Here is a 17,833-nt window from a genome sequence, read left to right as displayed (position 1 = left end):
CCCAAACACCTCTAGGTCTCTCTACCCCAAACATCTCCAGGTCTCTCTATCTCAATCACCTCCTGGTCTCTCTGCCCCAAACACATCCAGTTCTCTCTATTCCATACAACTCCAGCTCTCTCTAGCCCAAACACCTCCATGTCTCTCTAGTCCAAATTCCTCCATGTCTCTCTACTCCAAACACCTCCAGTTCTCTCTAGCCCCAACACCTCCAGTTCTCTCAATCCCAAACCCCTCCAGTTCTCTCTAGTCCAAACACCTCCAGTTCTCTCTAGCCCAAACGCCTCCAGGTCTCTCTAGCCGAAATACCTCCAGGTCTGTCTACTCCAAACTCCTCCAGTTCTCTCTAGTCCAAACTCCATCAGTTCTCTCTAGCCCAAACACCTCCAGGTATCTCTAGCACAAACACCTCAAGCTCTCTCTATTCCAAACACCTCCAGTTCTCTCTAGTCCAAATACCTCTAGGTGTCTCTCGTCCAAACATCTCCAGTTCTCTCTAGTCCAAACCACTCCAGGTCCCTCTAGTCCAAGCACCTCAAGGTCTCTCTAGTCCAAACACCTCCAGATCTCTCCAGTCCAAACACCTCCAGTTCTCTCTAGTCCAAAAAACCTCCATGTCTCTCTAGCCCAAACACATCCACGTGTCTCTACCCCAAACACCTCCAGTTCTCTCTAGCCCAAACACCTCCAGTTCTGTCAAGCCCAAACCCCTCCAGGTCTCTCTAGTCCAAACACCTCCAGGTCTCTCTAGCCCAAACACCTCCAGGTCTCTCTAGCCGAAACGCCTCCAGGTCTCTCTAGTCCAAACACATTCCAGTTCTCTCATGTCCAAACTCCTCCAATTCTCTCTTATCCAAACTCCTCCAGTTCTCTCTAATGCAAACTCCTCCAGCTCTCTCTACTCCAAACACCTCCAGGTCTCTCGAGTCCAAACTCCTCCAGTTCTCTCTAGTCCAAACTCCTCCAGTTCTCTCTAGTTGAAACTCCTCCAGGTCTCTCTAGCCCAAACACCTCCAGCTCTCTCTAGTCCAAACACCTCATGTTCTCTCTAGTCCAACCACCTCCAGGTCTCTCTAGTCCATACACCTCCAGGTCTCTCTAGTCCAAACATCTCCTGGTCTCTCTAGTCCAAACTCCTCCAGGTCTCTCTAGTCCAAACTCCTCCAGTTCTCTCTAGCCCAAACACCTCCAGTTCTCTCTACCCCAAACACCCCCAGTTCTCTCTAGTGCAAAGACATCCAGCTCTCTCTAGTCCAAACACCTCCAGCCCTCTCTAGTCCAAACACCTCCAGTTCTCTCTAGTCCAAACACCTCCAGCTCTCTCTAGACCAAACACCTCCAGCCCTCTCTAGTCCAAACACCTCCAGCTCTCTCTAGTCCAAACACCTCAGCTCTCTCTAGTCCAAACAACTCCATTCTCGCTAGTCCAAACACTTCAATTCTCTCTAGTCCAAACGCCTCCAGTTCTCTCTAGCCCAAACACCTCCATTCCCTCTAGCCCAAACACCTCCAGTTCTCTCCATTCCAAACACCTCCAGTTCTCTCCATTCCAAACACCTCCAGTTCTCTCCATTCCAATCACCTCCAATTCTCTCTAGTCCAAACTCCTACAGGTGTCTCCAGTCCAAGCACCTCAAGGTCTCTCTAGTCGAAACACCCCCAGGACTCTCCGGTCCAAACACCTCCAGTTCTCTCTAGTCCAAAAAACCTCCCTGTCTCTCTACCCCAAACACCTCCAGGTCTCTCTAGCTGAAACACCTCATGGTCTCTCTATTCCAAACACCTCCAGTTCTCTCTATTCCAAACTCCTCCAGTTGTCTCTAGTCCAAACTCCTCCAGTTCTCTCTAGTGCGAACTCCTCCAGCTCTCTCTAGTCCAAACATCTCCAGTTCTCTCTAGTCCAAACTCCTCCACTTCTCTCTAGTCCAAACTCCTCCAGTTCTCCCTAGTCCAAATACCTGCAGGTCTCTCTAGCCCATACACCTGCAGTTGTCTCTAGTCCAAACACCTCCAGTTCTCTCTAGCCCAAGCACCTGCAGTTCTCTCTAGTCCAAACACCTCCAGTTCTCTCTAGCCCAAACACGTCCAGTTCTCTCTAGCCGAAACGACTCCAGGTCTCTCCACTGCAAACACCTCCAGCTCTCTTTAGTCCAAACACCTCCAGCCCTCTCTAGTCCAAACAACTCCATTCTCTCTAGTCCAAACACCTCAGCTCTCTCTAGTCCAAACAACTCCATTCTCTCTAGTCCAAACACTTCAATTCTCTCTAGTCCAAACGCCTCCAGTTCTCTCCAGCCAAACACCTCCATTCCCTCTAGCCCAAACACCTCCAGTTCTCTCCATTCCAAACACCTCCAGTTCTCTCCATTCCAAACGCCTCCAGTTCTCTCTATTCCAAACACCTCCAGGTTTCCCTAGCCCAACACCTCCAGGTCTCTCTATTCCAAACACCTCCATTTCTCACTCGTCCAAACTCCTTCAGTTCTCTCTCGTCCAAATACCTCCAGGGCTCACAATTCCAAACACCTCCAGGTCTCTCTAGTCCAAATTCCTTCAGTTTTCTCTAGCCCAAACACCTCCAGGTTTCTCTAGCCGAAACACCTCCAGCTCTCTCTATTCCAAACGCCTCCAGTTCTCTCTAGTCCAAACACCTCTTGGTGTCTCTAGTCCAAACTTCTCCAGTTCTCTCTAGTCCAAACAGCTCCAGATCTCTCTAGCCCAAACAGCTCCTGTTTTCTCTAGCCCTAACAGCTCTAGGTGTGTCTAGTCCAAACTTCTCCAGTTCTCTGTGTCCAAGCACCTCCAGTTCTCTCTAGTCCAAACACCTCTAGGTTTCTCTAGTCCAAACATCTCCAGTTCTCTCTAGTGAAAACACCTCCAGGTCTCTCTAGTCCAAGAACCTCAAGGTCTCTCTAGTCCAAACACCTCCAGGACTCTCCGGTCCAAACACCTCCAGTTCGCTCTAGTCCAACTCCTCCAGTTCCCTCTAGTCAAAACTCCTCCAGTTCTCTCTAGTGCAAACTCCTCCAGCTCTCTCTACTCCAAACACCTCCAGGTCTCTCTAGTCCAAACTCCTCCAGTTCTCTCTAGTCCAAGCACCTCCAGGTCTCTCTAGCCCTAACACATCCAGCTCTCTCTAGTCCAAACACCTCCAGTTCTCACTAGTCTAAACACCTCCAGGTCTCTCTAGTGCACCACCTCCAGGTCTCTCTAGTCCAAACACCTCCAGGTCTCTCTAGTCCAAACTCCTCCAGGTCTCTCTTGTCCAAACTCCTCCAGTTCTCTCTAGCCCAAAGACCTCCAGTTCTCTGTAGTCCAAACAGCTCCAGCTCTCTCTAGTCCAAACACCTCCAGCTCTCTCTAGTCCAATCACCTCAGTTCTCTCAAGTCCAAACACCTCCAGCTCTCTCTAGTCCAAACACCTCCAGCTCTCTCTTGTCCAAACACCTCCAGCTCTCTCTAGTCCAAACACCTCCAGCTCTCTCTAGTCCCAACACCTCCAGCTCTCTCTAGTACAAACACCTCCATTCTCTCTAGTCCAAACACCTCCATTTTCTCTAGTCCAAACACCTCAATTCTCTCTAGTCCAAACACCTCCAGTTCTCTCTAGCTCGAATACCTCCATTCCCTCTAGCCCAAACACCTCCAGTTCTCTCCATTCCAAACAACTCCAGTTCTCTCCATTCCAAACACCTCCAGTTCTCTCCATTCCAACCACCTCCAGTTCTCTCCATTCCAAACACTTCCAGTTCTCTCCATTCCAAACACCTCCAGTTATCTCTAGTCCAAAAAACCTTCAGTTCTCTCTAGCCCAAACAGCTCCAGTTTTCTCTAGCCCTAACACCTCTAGGTGTCTCTAGTCCAAACTTCTCCAGTTTTCTCTAATCCAAGCACCTCTGGTTCTCTCTAGTCCAAACACCTCTAGATGTCTCTAGTCCAAACTTCTCCAGTTCTCTCTAGTCCAAACACCTCCAGGTCTCTCTAGTCCAAGCACCTCAAGGTATCTCTAGTCCAAACACCCCCTGGTCTCTCTAGTCCAAACTCCTCCAGTTCGCTCTAGTGCTATGTCATCCAGCTCTCTCTAGTCCAAACACCTCCAGGTCCCTCTATTCCAAACTCCTCCATTTCTCTCTAGTTGAAACTCCTCCTGGTCTCTCTAGCCCAAACACCTCCAGCTCTCTCTAGTCCAAACACCTCCAGTTCTCTCTAGTCCAAACACCTCCAGGTCTCTCTAGTCCAAACTCCTCGAGTTCTCTCTAGTCCAAACACCTCCAGTTCTCTCTAGTCCATACACCTCCAGGTCTCTCCTGTCCAAACCCCTCCAGTTCTCTCTAGTCCAAACTCCTCCAGTTCTCTCTAGTCCAAACTCCTCCAGTTCTCTCTAGTGCAAACTCCTCCAGCTCTCTCTAGTCCAAACACCTCCAGGTCTCTCTATTCCAAACTCCTCCAGGTCTCTCTAGCCCAAACACCTCCAGCTCTCTCTAGTCCAAACACCTCCAGTTCTCTCTAGTCCAAACACCTCCAGGTCTCTCTAGTCCAAACACCTCCAGGTCTCTCTAGTCCAAACACTTCCAGGTCTCTCTAGTCCAAACTCCTCCAGGTCACTCTAGTCGAAACTCCTCCAGTTCTCTGTTGCCCAAACACATCCAGTTCCCTCTAGCCCAAACACCTCCAGTTCTCTCTAGTCCAAACACCTCCAGCTCTCTCTAGTCCAAACACCTCCAGCTCTCTCTAGTCCAAACACCTCCAGTTCTCTCAAGTCCAATCACCTCTAGCTCTCTCTGGTCCAAACACCTCCATTTCTCTCTAGCCCAACCACCTCCAGGTTTCTCTAGTCCAAATACCTCCAGTTCTCTCTATTCCAAACACCTCCAGGTCTCCCTAGCTCAACACCTCCAGGTCTCTCGAGTCCAAACACCTCCATTTCTCACTCGTCCAAACTCCTTCAGTTCTCTCTCGTCCAAATACCTCCAGGGCTCACAAGTCCAAACACCTCCAGGTCTCTCTAGTCCAAACTCCTTCAGTTCTCTCTAGCCCAAACACCTCCAGATCTCTCTAGTCCAAGCACCTCAAGGTCTTTCTAGTCCAAACACCACCAGGTCTCTCCAGTCCAAACACCTCCAGTTCTCTCTAGTCCAAAAAACCTCCATGTCTCTCTAGCCCAAACACCTCTAGGTCTCTCTACCCCAAACATCTCCAGGTCTCTCTATCTCAATCACCTCCTGGTCTCTCTGCCCCAAACACATCCAGTTCTCTCTATTCCATACAACTCCAGCTCTCTCTAGCCCAAACACCTCCATGTCTCTCTAGTCCAAATTCCTCCATGTCTCTCTACTCCAAACACCTCCAGTTCTCTCTAGCCCCAACACCTCCAGTTCTCTCAATCCCAAACCCCTCCAGTTCTCTCTAGTCCAAACACCTCCAGTTCTCTCTAGCCCAAACGCCTCCAGGTCTCTCTAGCCGAAATACCTCCAGGTCTGTCTACTCCAAACTCCTCCAGTTCTCTCTAGTCCAAACTCCATCAGTTCTCTCTAGCCCAAACACCTCCAGGTATCTCTAGCACAAACACCTCAAGCTCTCTCTATTCCAAACACCTCCAGTTCTCTCTAGTCCAAATACCTCTAGGTGTCTCTCGTCCAAACATCTCCAGTTCTCTCTAGTCCAAACCACTCCAGGTCCCTCTAGTCCAAGCACCTCAAGGTCTCTCTAGTCCAAACACCTCCAGATCTCTCCAGTCCAAACACCTCCAGTTCTCTCTAGTCCAAAAAACCTCCATGTCTCTCTAGCCCAAACACATCCACGTGTCTCTACCCCAAACACCTCCAGTTCTCTCTAGCCCAAACACCTCCAGTTCTGTCAAGCCCAAACCCCTCCAGGTCTCTCTAGTCCAAACACCTCCAGGTCTCTCTAGCCCAAACACCTCCAGGTCTCTCTAGCCGAAACGCCTCCAGGTCTCTCTAGTCCAAACACATTCCAGTTCTCTCATGTCCAAACTCCTCCAATTCTCTCTTATCCAAACTCCTCCAGTTCTCTCTAATGCAAACTCCTCCAGCTCTCTCTACTCCAAACACCTCCAGGTCTCTCGAGTCCAAACTCCTCCAGTTCTCTCTAGTCCAAACTCCTCCAGTTCTCTCTAGTTGAAACTCCTCCAGGTCTCTCTAGCCCAAACACCTCCAGCTCTCTCTAGTCCAAACACCTCATGTTCTCTCTAGTCCAACCACCTCCAGGTCTCTCTAGTCCATACACCTCCAGGTCTCTCTAGTCCAAACATCTCCTGGTCTCTCTAGTCCAAACTCCTCCAGGTCTCTCTAGTCCAAACTCCTCCAGTTCTCTCTAGCCCAAACACCTCCAGTTCTCTCTACCCCAAACACCCCCAGTTCTCTCTAGTGCAAAGACATCCAGCTCTCTCTAGTCCAAACACCTCCAGCCCTCTCTAGTCCAAACACCTCCAGTTCTCTCTAGTCCAAACACCTCCAGCTCTCTCTAGACCAAACACCTCCAGCCCTCTCTAGTCCAAACACCTCCAGCTCTCTCTAGTCCAAACACCTCAGCTCTCTCTAGTCCAAACAACTCCATTCTCGCTAGTCCAAACACTTCAATTCTCTCTAGTCCAAACGCCTCCAGTTCTCTCTAGCCCAAACACCTCCATTCCCTCTAGCCCAAACACCTCCAGTTCTCTCCATTCCAAACACCTCCAGTTCTCTCCATTCCAAACACCTCCAGTTCTCTCCATTCCAATCACCTCCAATTCTCTCTAGTCCAAACTCCTACAGGTGTCTCCAGTCCAAACACCTCCAGTCTCTCTAGCCAAAACACATCCAGTTCTCTCTTGAACAAACACCTCCAGTTCTCTCTAGTCCAAACTCCTACAGGTCTCTCTAGCCCAAACACCTCCAGGTGTCTCTAGTCCAAACTCCTCCAGTTCTCTCTAGTCCAAACACCTCCAGGTCTCTCCAGCCCAAACACCTCCAGGTCTCTCTGGTCAACCAGCACGGTAACTCGCGTCCTGTATCCAGGTTAGCTAATGATGTACAGTGTCTATGTTTAAAACCAGTGACATTGAGTGAATGTCTTTTTATTGCTGGAGCACCTGCTTCTTTCTAAAGTGTCTTTTTTTGTGGAAGCCACCACTAAAACCCATTAATTTTCAGTCAGTGTTGCTGCAGGTGTTGCACGGAAGAGGAAGTTGGTTTGAAGTTGAAAATCTTGCACAATACAGAGCTGAGACGCAGATTGCCGCATTCTCCCACCTCCCCTTGCATGTAGCTATGGGGGGGGTGAGACACTTAGTGACAGACAGTCTTCCCAACAAACAATCGGCTTTTTTATTTCAACACAAAAGCAAAACGCTTGCAGATGCTGGAAACCTGAAATAAAAACAGAAAATGCCGGAAACACTCAGCACTCCTGCCTCCTTCTTGCTTGATGAGTTTATTTCCCTCTCTCTTTTTTTAATAGTTTCACTGTGCCTCCTGCCCACACAACAGGACCAGGCCAGATGGCCGCCAATGTCTATCTGTCCATGCAGGATGGTCCCCGAATGCACAGAAATCCAGGAGCAGCTTAGAAAGTTAGGCGTTGAGCTGCTTGTGTTGAGAAATAGTTGCTCAGACAGCGATTCCCATTAGCAAAACCTAGACACTGCGGGTGCTGATGTGTAACCGTTGGATTGTGTCTGCCTGAGCTGCCAATCCCAGGCACCATTTACTCCTCTGAGTCCCCCACTGCCTATTGGATCCCTACATCATTATTACAAGAGGGAAAGTGGAAATCGGAGATGTCTCTGCCCAGCACACAAAGTGCCTCGAATGTTATTAATCCTTCATTCTCCCGGAAACATATTCTGGTTAAAAAAATCTCACTAAGTCCCCACAATAAAAAATATGCCTCTGTATCGCTTCAAGGCCCATGTGTTACTCCTGTTCATCCTTACTGTGTCATTGTATTCCTGTGCGTTGGCAAAATGTTGTCTTTTGGGTGTGTGGCTGCCATACAATAAAGTCCCAGGTCAACCAACACAATCCACTGCCAAAGAATCAACCCCCACTGTCCTTCAACTCAGACAGGCGGCTTGTATTAAGGCAATGTCCATCCGTATCAATCAATCTCAACTCACCATCCTGTCAGATCGAGCCTCACGCCTCGCTCTCTGAATGAGTCTGGTTGCCGACCTCTTTAATGAGAGTCTGAAGTCAGACGTGTTCCTACTGTGCCATGAGGTGGTCTAGGAGCTGCGCTCCTGCAGCACTACACCCCCTGGTTAAGGAAGAATTTAAACACTGTCCAGCGCAGCAACGGGTTCCCATCATCACCGCCGACGCCAGGAGATGGGAGAAGGAATATTGAACCGGGAATTCCAGAAACCGGGAGGAACAGGGGAAGTTTGGCTCTCATGTTTGACAAAGCTCTTCATTCACTGGAGGAGTATCTCCCCCCAACCTCGCGTGTGGATTTGCTGTGGTCTAATCGATAGAGACTGATCACTCTGACTAGTCAATAACTTCCTTATTCTAGGATCAGGTGGCTACTAGTGTGGTCGAAGGTGGACCCTGGGTTATCGAACATCCAGGAATTCCTGTCTCGACAGGTGGAATATAAAAGCAGGAAAGTCTTCCTGTAACTGGTTTGGGTCTTGTAATAGGGCTAAGTCCGCGCACTCTATAATTTTATAAAATATATATATTTTCTGTATATATACTTCCTAAAATTGTAAAACTGGACAATGACCTTTTCAAATGACATAATCGATGTCGGGCTGTGACCCTTGACCAATAGAAGCTGTCTGGCAGCACCTTGCATCTCGTTTATCTCTGAAGAGACACTAATGACCCCTGTGGGCTGCAGAGACCAAATTAAAAGGCAATTATATAAAGGCCATCTACATTTCATAAGCCAGGCCTGGCCTCCAGAGTCTGCTAGGACAAAGAGACCTGCAACCTTCTTTTCAAATTCTTAATGGTTGGAACTTTGACAAAGAAATCTACACCCTTGGTCAAAGCCAAATTGGAGAGGTGGGAGTCATGTCATATAACACCCCCTAGCTGGGAGACCTAGTTATACCGTCTTGCTGCACAGGGTCGCTTGATTTAAAGATGCCAAGGTGCTGAGGGACTTTTCAACCAGTGGGGAAGAGGCGAGTAATATGTCCTCCATAAAATATACCCTCATAAATAATTTCAAGAGGGAGTCTGACAGGTATTTGAGGAACTTTCGAGGTTACGGATAAAAAGCAGGGATAAGAAGGTGGTGGTGAGCCGCCTTCTTGAACCGCTGCGGTCCTTGTGGTGTAGGTACACCCACAGTGCTGTTAGGGAGAGAGTTCCAGGATTTTGACCCAGCGACAGTGAAGGGACAGCCGATAAAGTTCCAAGTCAAGATGGTGAGTGGCTTGGAAAGGGACTTGCAGGTGGTGGTGTTCCCATGCGTCTGCTGCCTTTGTCCTTCTAGATGCGGAGGTTGCGGGTTTGGGGGGTGAATAAGGAACGTGGGACCAATGCAGCAAGGAAGGTTTTTTGACCCCTTTAGAGGAAATTTAAAGGGATGCAGCCACCTAAAGGTCTGAGGCTGCACGTGGCGGGAACCAGAGGTGTGACAATCCTCTTCCTCTTCAAAGTGGCTGGAGATAGTTTTAAAGTAGTTGTCAAAGAGGTAGAAAAGCAAAACACACAGGCCAGGACTCGCAGTTACTGGAGTGTGATCCTGAGGATGCATATTCAGGGAGTTTGAGTCCCATTATCCAGGACAGAGTTACCCTACTTCATTTTCCTCAACATAACTTTTCCTGGATGCATATTCAGCTTCCCCACTCACGTCCAATTGATACAACATTGGCCCATCAACTGAATCCCTTTATCCCTTTCTCTCACAATGCTGTTTTATGGCTCTGCTTTTGGAAGCTGAGATAGAGCATATAAAAGATCACCGAGAATAGAATTTGATTATTAACCTTCCTCCCTACTCCAAATGCTTAACTGGCTTTCTAAATCCCTTAATCTATCCAGTTAGAGATTGGCGGAGTATTATAACCTTGGACTGAGATTACCAGCATAATGAAGCATCAGGAATACAGGAACAGCAGGAGGCCATTCAGCCCCTCGAGATGGTTCCGCCATTCAAAGAGATCATGGCCGACCTATATCCAAACTTAATATGTCCGCCTTTTCCCCCTGAGCCACATAAATAGACTTTAGGGACAGGTGATCGAAAGCTCGGTCAAATATTTTGGTTTTTAAGGAGCGTCTTAAAGGAGGGGAGAGAACGAATGAGTGAGAGGAGGAGAGGTTTAGACAGGGAGTTCCAGTGTATAGGTCCCAGGCAGGTGAAGGCACGGCCGCCAATGGTGGAGTGATGGGAATCGGGGGATGTTCAAGAGTCCGGAATTGGAGGAGCGCAGAGACATTGGAGGGTTGTAGGTGCTGGAGGAGGTTACAGAGATAGGGAGGGTTGAAGAGGATGGAGGAGGTTACAGAGATAGGGAGGGTTGTAGGGGCTGGAGGGGGTTACAGAGATAGGGAGGGTTGTAGGGGCTGGAAGAGGTTACAGATTTATGGAGGGTTGTAGGGGCTTGAGGAGGTTACAGAGATAGGGAGTGTTGTAGGGGCTGGAAGACGTTACAGATTTAGGAAGGGTTGTAGGGGCTGGAGGAGGTTACAGAGACAGGGAGCATTGTAGGCGCTGGAGGAGGATACAGAGATAGGGAGGGTTGTAGGGGCTGGAGGAGGTTACAGAGATAGGGAGGGTTGGAGGGGTTGGAGGAGGTTACAGAAATAGGGAGAGTTGGAGGGGCTGGAGGAGGTTACAGAGATAGGGAGGGTTGTAGGGGCTGGAGGAGGTTACAGAGATAGGGAGGGTTGTAGGGGCTGGAGGAGGTTACAGAGATAGGGAGGGTTGTAGGCGCTGGAGATGTTAGAGAAAGGGAGGTTTGTAGGGGCTGGAGGAGGTTACAGAGATAGGGAGGGTTGTAGGGGCTGGGGGACTTACAGAGATAGGGTGGGTTGTAGTGTCTGGCGGAGGTCACAGAGATAGTGAGGGTTATAAGGGCTGGAGGAGGTTACAGAGAGAGGGAGGGTTATAAGGGCTGGAGGAGGTTACAGAGAGAGGGAGGGTTGTAGGTGCTGGAGGCGTTTACAGAGAGAAGGAGGGTTGTAGGGGCTGGAGGAGGTTACAGAGAGAGGCAGGGTTGTAGGTGCTGGAGGAAGTTACAGAGTGAGGGAGGTTTATAGGTGCTGGAGGAGGTTACAGAGAGAGGGAGGGTTATAGGGGCTGGAGGAGATTACAGAGATAGGGAGGGTTGTCGGGGCTGGAGGAGGTTACAGAGAGAGGGAGGTTTATAGGTGCTGGAGGAGGTTACAGAGAGGGGGAGGGTTATAGGGGCTGGAGGAGGTTACAGAGAGAGGGAGGGTTGTAGGTGCAGGAGGAGGTTACAGAGAGAGGGAGGGTTGTAGGTGCAGGAGGAGGTTACAGAGATAGGGAGTGTTGTAGGGGCTGGAGGAGGTTACAGAGAGAGGGAGTGTTATAGGGGCTGGAGGAGGTTACAGAGATAGGGAAGGTTGTATGAGCTGGAGGAGGTTACAGAGAAAGGGAGGGTTGTAGTGGCTGGAGGAGGTTACAGAGAGAGGGAGGGTTTTTGAGGAACTTGGTGTCCGCTAGGATATGGGATCTAACAGAGTTCTGTTTCTCCGGACATTTATGGAGGATGGAATTTGGGAGGCCGGTCGAGGGGCGCTTAGAAATAGTCAAAGCTGCAAGTTGAGTTTTGAGGTTGAAGGAAATGTGTTTGTAGGATTCTCCATCTCAACCTGCTGTCTGGACATCAGGTTTAGCCTCAGTGGGAAGGGATCAGCCGATTGTGGGTGCCCAAGATAATGGTCTGGACAGCAGTGGACTATAGAATATGAATAGAAACAGTATGTAAACAGTTAGAACCAGCATTTTAACCAAAACGCACAGGGACTGCAAGAAAGATGGAAGGACTTTTATGTCACCTTTCTTGACCTCAGCATCTCCCAAAGTGCTTTGCAACGGGAGAGGCCATTCAGCCCCTCAAGCCTGCTTCCCCATTCAGTCAGATCAGGGGTTCTTCTCCCTCATTTGCCCTTTCCCGCCCTCTCCCCTAGTGTCCAAAAATCTATCGACCTCAAGTATTGAACAGACTCAACGACTGAGCACCCACAGCTCTCGGGGGGGTGGGGGGGAGAGAATTCCAAAGATTCACAAACCTCCAATTGAAGGAATTTCTCCTCATCTCAGTCCACTTTTCCTGAGACTGTGCCTGCTCCCGAATTTGAGATTCTCCGGCCGGTGGTGTGGTCTGAGGGAACTGGGGTGGGGAGGGAAACAACCTCTCAGCATCGACCCTGCCTAACCCCTTGGGAATTTTGTGCGTATCAGTGAGCTCAGATCTCATTCTCCTAAACCCAAGGCAGTATAGGCCCATACAACACTGGCATAAGACCATAAGACCATAAGACATGGGATCAGAAATTAGGCCATTCAGCCCATCGAGTCTGCTCCGCCATTCAATCATGGCTGATAAGTTTTTCAACGCCATTCTCCCGCCTTTTCCCCATAACCTTTGATCCCCTTACCATTCAGGAATCTATCTATCTCGGTCTTAAATACACTCAATGACCTGGCCCTCCACAGCCTTCTGTGGCAATGAATTGCATAGATTCACCAATCTCTGGCTAAAGAAGTTTCTCCTCATCTCTGTTCTAAAAGGTCTTCCCTTTACCCTGAGGCTCTGCCCTCAGGTCCTAGTCTCTCCTACTAATGGAAACATCTTCCCCACGTCCACTCTATGCAGGCCTTTCAGTATTCTGTAAGTTTCAATCAGATCCCCCCTTCATCCTTCTAAACTCCATCGAGTATACACCCAGAATCCTCAAACGTTCCTCATATGTTAAGCCTTTCATTCCTGGGATCATTCTCATGAACCTCCTCTGGACCCTCTCCAAGGCCAGCACATCCTTCCTGAGATACGGGGCCTAAAATTGCTCACAATATTCTAAATGTTGTCTGACCAGAGCCTTATAAAGCCTCAGCAGCACATCCCTGCTTTCATATTCTAGTCCTCCCGAAATAAATGCCAACATTACATTTGCCTTCCTAACTACCGACTCAACCTGCAAGTTAACCTTAAGAGAATCCTGGACTAGGACTCCCAAGTCCTTTTGCACTCCAGACTTCTGAATTCTCTCCCCATTTAGAAAATAGTCTATGCCTCTATTCTTCCTACCAAAGTGCATGACCTCACACTTTCCCACGTTGTATTCCATCTGCCACTTCTTTGCCCATTCTCCTAACCTGTCCAAATCCTTCTGCAGCCTCCCCACCTCCTCAATACTACTTGTCCCTTCACCTATCTTTGTATCATCTGCAAACTTAGCCAGGATGACCTCAGTTCCTTCATCTAGGTCATTAATGTATAAAGTGAAAAGTTGTGGTCCCAACACTGACCCCTGCGGAGCTCCACTAGTCACCGGCTGCCATCCTGAGAGGGACCCCCTTATCCCCACTCTCTGCCTCCTGCCAGACAGCCATCCACCTGGCTATGTGAAAAATTGCCCTGGTGTGTCCTATACTATAAAAACAGGACAAATCCCAACCAGCTATTACCTGCTCACTGATGCTCAGTTTGGGTTCCGCCAGGGTTACTCAACCTCTGACCTCAATATAGCCTTGGTTCAAACATGGACAAAAGAGCTGAACTGCTGAGGTGAGGTGAGAGTGACTGCCCTTGACATCAAGGCAGCATTTGACCGAGTGTGGCATCAAGGAGACCTAGCAAAACTGGAGTCAGTTGGGAATAAAGGGGAAAACTCTCCACTGGTTGGAGTCATACCGAGCACAAAGAAAGATTGTTGTTGTTGTTGGAGGTCAGTCATCTCAGCTCCAGAACATCACTGCAGGAGCTCCTCAGAGTAGTGTCCTCGGCCCAACCATCTTCAGCTGCTGCATCAATGACCTTCCTTCCATCATAAGGTCAGAAGTGGGGATGTTCGCTGATGGTTGGACAATGTTCAGCACCATTCGCGACTCCTCAGATACTGAAGCAGTCCATGTCCAAATGCAGCAAGACCTGGACAATATCCAGGCTTGGGCTGACAAGTGGCAAGTAACATTCACGCCACACGAGTTCCAGGCAATGACCATCTCCAACAAGAGAGAATCCAACTGTCGCCCTTGACGTTCAATGGCATTACCATTGCTGGCACCCAGCACCCACAGGCCCTTTGAGCAGGGCGGGAGGAATGGGGTTTTGGGGGGCGGGGGCAGGGAGAGAGAGTTCCAGATTTTTGTGTAAAGAAGTGACATCACCCCCTGAACGGTCTGGCTTGAATTTTAACGTTCTGCCCCCTGGTTCTGGACTCTTTCCACCCCCACCAGAGGAAATAGTTTTTCTCTATCGACCCTATCGAATCCTTTGATCATCTTCAACCGCTCGGTTAGTAAACGCAAGCCAACAGGAGCCAAGCTGATGCGATCGAGGGTGGGGGGAGAACATTGAGGGTGGGAGCTCCTCAGACTGGAAAAGACAAAGTCTGGTGTAATTTTGCAATTCTTTTTATTGATTTTTTTCCATGAGCTGGTACAGAGAGGTCAGGCCTCGGACACGGAGCAGAGAATGATTCAGCACCATATTAGCTCGGAGGGCTCTCCCCCGCCAAGTGATGAGCTCAGTTTGCGGCGATGATGTCCTGGATCCAGGAGACGTATTTGCAGACCCTGGTGTAGACTCCGGGGTAGCCTCTATCTGCACAGCCGTACCCCCAGGACACGACGCCCTGGAGCACTCCATTACACACGACCGGACCACCCGAGTCTCCCTGTGGAAGAACAGCACATCAAATCCATCAGCAGCTCCGCATGGTGAGGTCAGCGCTTAAAGAGAGTTCCAAACCCGCGTTACAGAGGTAGGGAGGGTTGTAGGTGCTGGAGGAGGTTACAGAGATAGGGAGGGTTGTAGGTGCTGGAGGAGGTTACAGAGATAGGGAGTGTTGTAGGGGCTGGAGGAGGTTACAGAGATAGGGAGGGAGTAGCACAAGGTTACTGTCTGTCACTGGAATGCAGACATGGATACCCCCACCCCATCCCCCGCCCTCCCCCCAACCCCCACCCCATCCCCCCGCCCTCCCACCACCCCATCCCCTGCCCTCCCCCCAAACCCCACCCCATCCCCCGCCCTCCCCCCAACCCCCACCCCATCCCCCCGCCCTCCCACCACCCCATCCCCTGCCCTCCCCCCAAACCCCACCCCATCCCCCGCCCTCCCCCCAACCCCCACCCCATCCACCGCCCTCACACCACCCCATCCCCCGCCCTCCCCTCAACCCCCACCCCATCCCCCCGCCCTCCCACCACCCCATCCCCTGCCCTCCCCCCAAACCCCACCCCATCCCCCGCCCTCCCCCCAACCCCCACCCCATCCACCGCCCTCACACCACCCCATCCCCCGCCCTCCCCTCAACCCCCACCCCATCCCCCCGCACTCCCCCCAACCCATCCCCCCGCCCTCCCCCCACCCCATCCCCCGCCCTCCCTACAACTCCCACCCCATCCCCCCGCCCTCCCCCTGCCCCATCCCCCCGCCCTCCCCCCACCCCATCCCCCGCCCTCCGCCAACACCCGCACCATCCCCCCGCCCTCCCCCCACCCCATCCCCTGCCCTCCGCCAACACCCACACCATCCCCCCGCCCTCCCCCCACCCCATCCCCCGCCCTCCGCCAACACCCACCCCAACCCCCCGCCCTCCCCCCACCCCATCCCCCCGCCCTCCCCCCACCCCATTCCCCGCCCTCCGCCAACACCCACCCCATCTCCCCGCCCTCCCCCCCACCACTTCCCCCGCCCTCCCCCCAACACAAAATGCTACCGCTCTGGGTGACCCCGGACTTGGCTCTGTGCCTGCACCGGCCCTGAATGCACAGCACGCGGTTCAGGAGGGAGGGCCATTCGCTCCATCCTGTTCATGCTGGCTCTCCCAGGGAGCAATCCAGTTGAGCCCCGCTCTTACTGCCTTTACCCCCTCCCCCCGTGATAGGGAGCGGGGGTCCCTCTGGGATGTCCCGTATTGTTCAAGGGCCCGTACCTGGCAAGAGTCCTTCCCGCCATCCACATAACCGACGCACATCATGTTTTTTGTAATCATCCCCGGGTAGGAACGTTCACAAGTGGCATCACTGAGAACTGGGGCATCCAGGCACTGCAGCTGGTCCCCGCTGACGTCTAAATCAAAGCAAAGGTCAGAGGTTAGAGGGCGCGCGAGCTTATCCACACCTACATGGGGGTCAAAACATTCGGTGCTGCACATTCTCACTTCCAACGTACGATCGCGCGTTTCCATAACCCCCTCAGCGCATCTCACAACACCTCACAGCCAGTGACGCACTTTTCAAGTCTTCGACGGGGGGGGAGACAGAGCAACCGGTTTGTGCACAGCAAGATCCCACGAATAGCAAAAGAGACAATTACTGGATGATCTGTTTCGGTGTTGGGTGTGGGGATGCGCATTGGGCCCAGGTCACCGGTCAGAGCTCCCACCCTCTCCTCTCCGAAACATAGGGGCCGGGAGATCTTTCACACCCGCCTGAGGGGACAGGCGAGGACTGGGCGAGGAAGCGTCTCGCCTGAAAAAGACGGTACCGCTGGGTGTGCAGCGCTCCCTCGGCGCTGACGCCAGGAGTGCTCAGGTTTCTGGAGTGAGGTTCGAACCCAAGCTCCCCGCCCCACCGCCCGATTCCGAGCGGAGGGGTCTTGGCGCTGGATGTGTAAGGGCCACCATCTTGCAGCCCATTGCTAAACCCTGACCTCCCTCCCACACACCCCCCAGCGAGCACTCGCAGAGACCCCGGCCCGAGTCAGCTCCCTCTCTGCCCCTTACCGCTGGATTCGGTCTTTCCCCAGCCGGATATCAGGCAATATTCCCCGGCGTAGGTACAGCTGCTGGGCAGGGCGATGGTCCCCACGTTGTCGTTGAGTGCGGCAGGTTTGGACAGTTTGATCAGCATGATGTCGTTGTCCAGGTTGTTGTAGTTAAACCCGGGGTGTCTGATGACTTTGACGGATTTAATGAATTGCTCGGTGCCCTCTTTGGCCGTGATGTCGTGCTCTCCCAGACGCACCTGGATACGTCTAAGGAATAAGATAGAGAACCAGCTTAGAGCGAGACTGTGGTTGACCGGTGGCCATCTTGCTACAGCCCATGGGCGCGCACAGCGCTAACTCGGGTTTTCCCCCCGTCAGCTCCCTGGGCTGGGAATGACAGGAAAGGGAACACTAGTCTGTTTTTCACAGGGCAATGAGAAGGCCTCGTCACCACTTGGGAAGACAGGCCTGTTGGGCCTGGTCCTCCATTTTTGTTGCCAATGGCAAATGTGAAGTCCCAGTTCACAGCCCTTTCTGAATATCCCTCAGTCGCTTAACTCCCAATTAAGTGTCAATACGTCAAACAGTTTATCATCTGAAGGTCTTCGGGGTGGAGGAGTGTGTGTGTGTGTGTGTCTCATAATTCCACCCCACGACTCTTTAGAGGAAAAGTTCTTTTCTTTCCCCCTGTATTCCTCAATCCCACACTGGAGCCAGAAAAATCAGAGGTTGCTCAAGAGGCCGCAAATGGAGGAGGTTACAGAGATAGGGAGGGTTGTAGGTGCTGGAGGAGGTTGCAGAGATAGGGAGGGTTGTAGGGGCTGGAGGAGGTTACAGAGATAGGGAGGGTTGTAGGGGCTGGAGGAGGTTACTGAGATAGGGAGGGTTGTACAGGCTGGAAGGGGGTATAGCGATAGGCAGAGGTGTAGGGGGTGGAAGAGGTTACAGAGGTAGGGAGGGTTGTAC

General features: G+C 51.4%; 1 protein-coding gene across 1 annotated transcript in view; it reads right to left on the bottom strand.

Moving 5' to 3' along the window:
- Positions 1 to 14,593: 14,593 nt before the first annotated feature.
- LOC144673553 (trypsin-like) overlaps positions 14,594 to 17,833 on the bottom strand; it is a 6,620-nt gene continuing 3,380 nt past the window's right edge. The window contains exons 3-5 of the mRNA XM_078535316.1: positions 16,884 to 17,134; positions 16,092 to 16,228; positions 14,594 to 14,828 (exon numbers count right to left, since the gene is read on the bottom strand). Of these exons, the coding sequence (XP_078391442.1) occupies positions 14,679 to 14,828; positions 16,092 to 16,228; positions 16,884 to 17,134 (538 nt within the window). The 3' untranslated portion in view covers positions 14,594 to 14,678. The remainder of the gene's footprint in view (positions 14,829 to 16,091; positions 16,229 to 16,883; positions 17,135 to 17,833) is intronic.

This window comes from Cetorhinus maximus, unplaced genomic scaffold (assembly GCF_964194155.1).
Source record: "Cetorhinus maximus unplaced genomic scaffold, sCetMax3.hap1.1 HAP1_SCAFFOLD_382, whole genome shotgun sequence".
NCBI lineage: Eukaryota > Metazoa > Chordata > Chondrichthyes > Lamniformes > Cetorhinidae > Cetorhinus > Cetorhinus maximus.
Note: the sequence above shows the minus strand (reverse complement) of the source record. Positions and strands in the feature narration are given on the sequence as shown.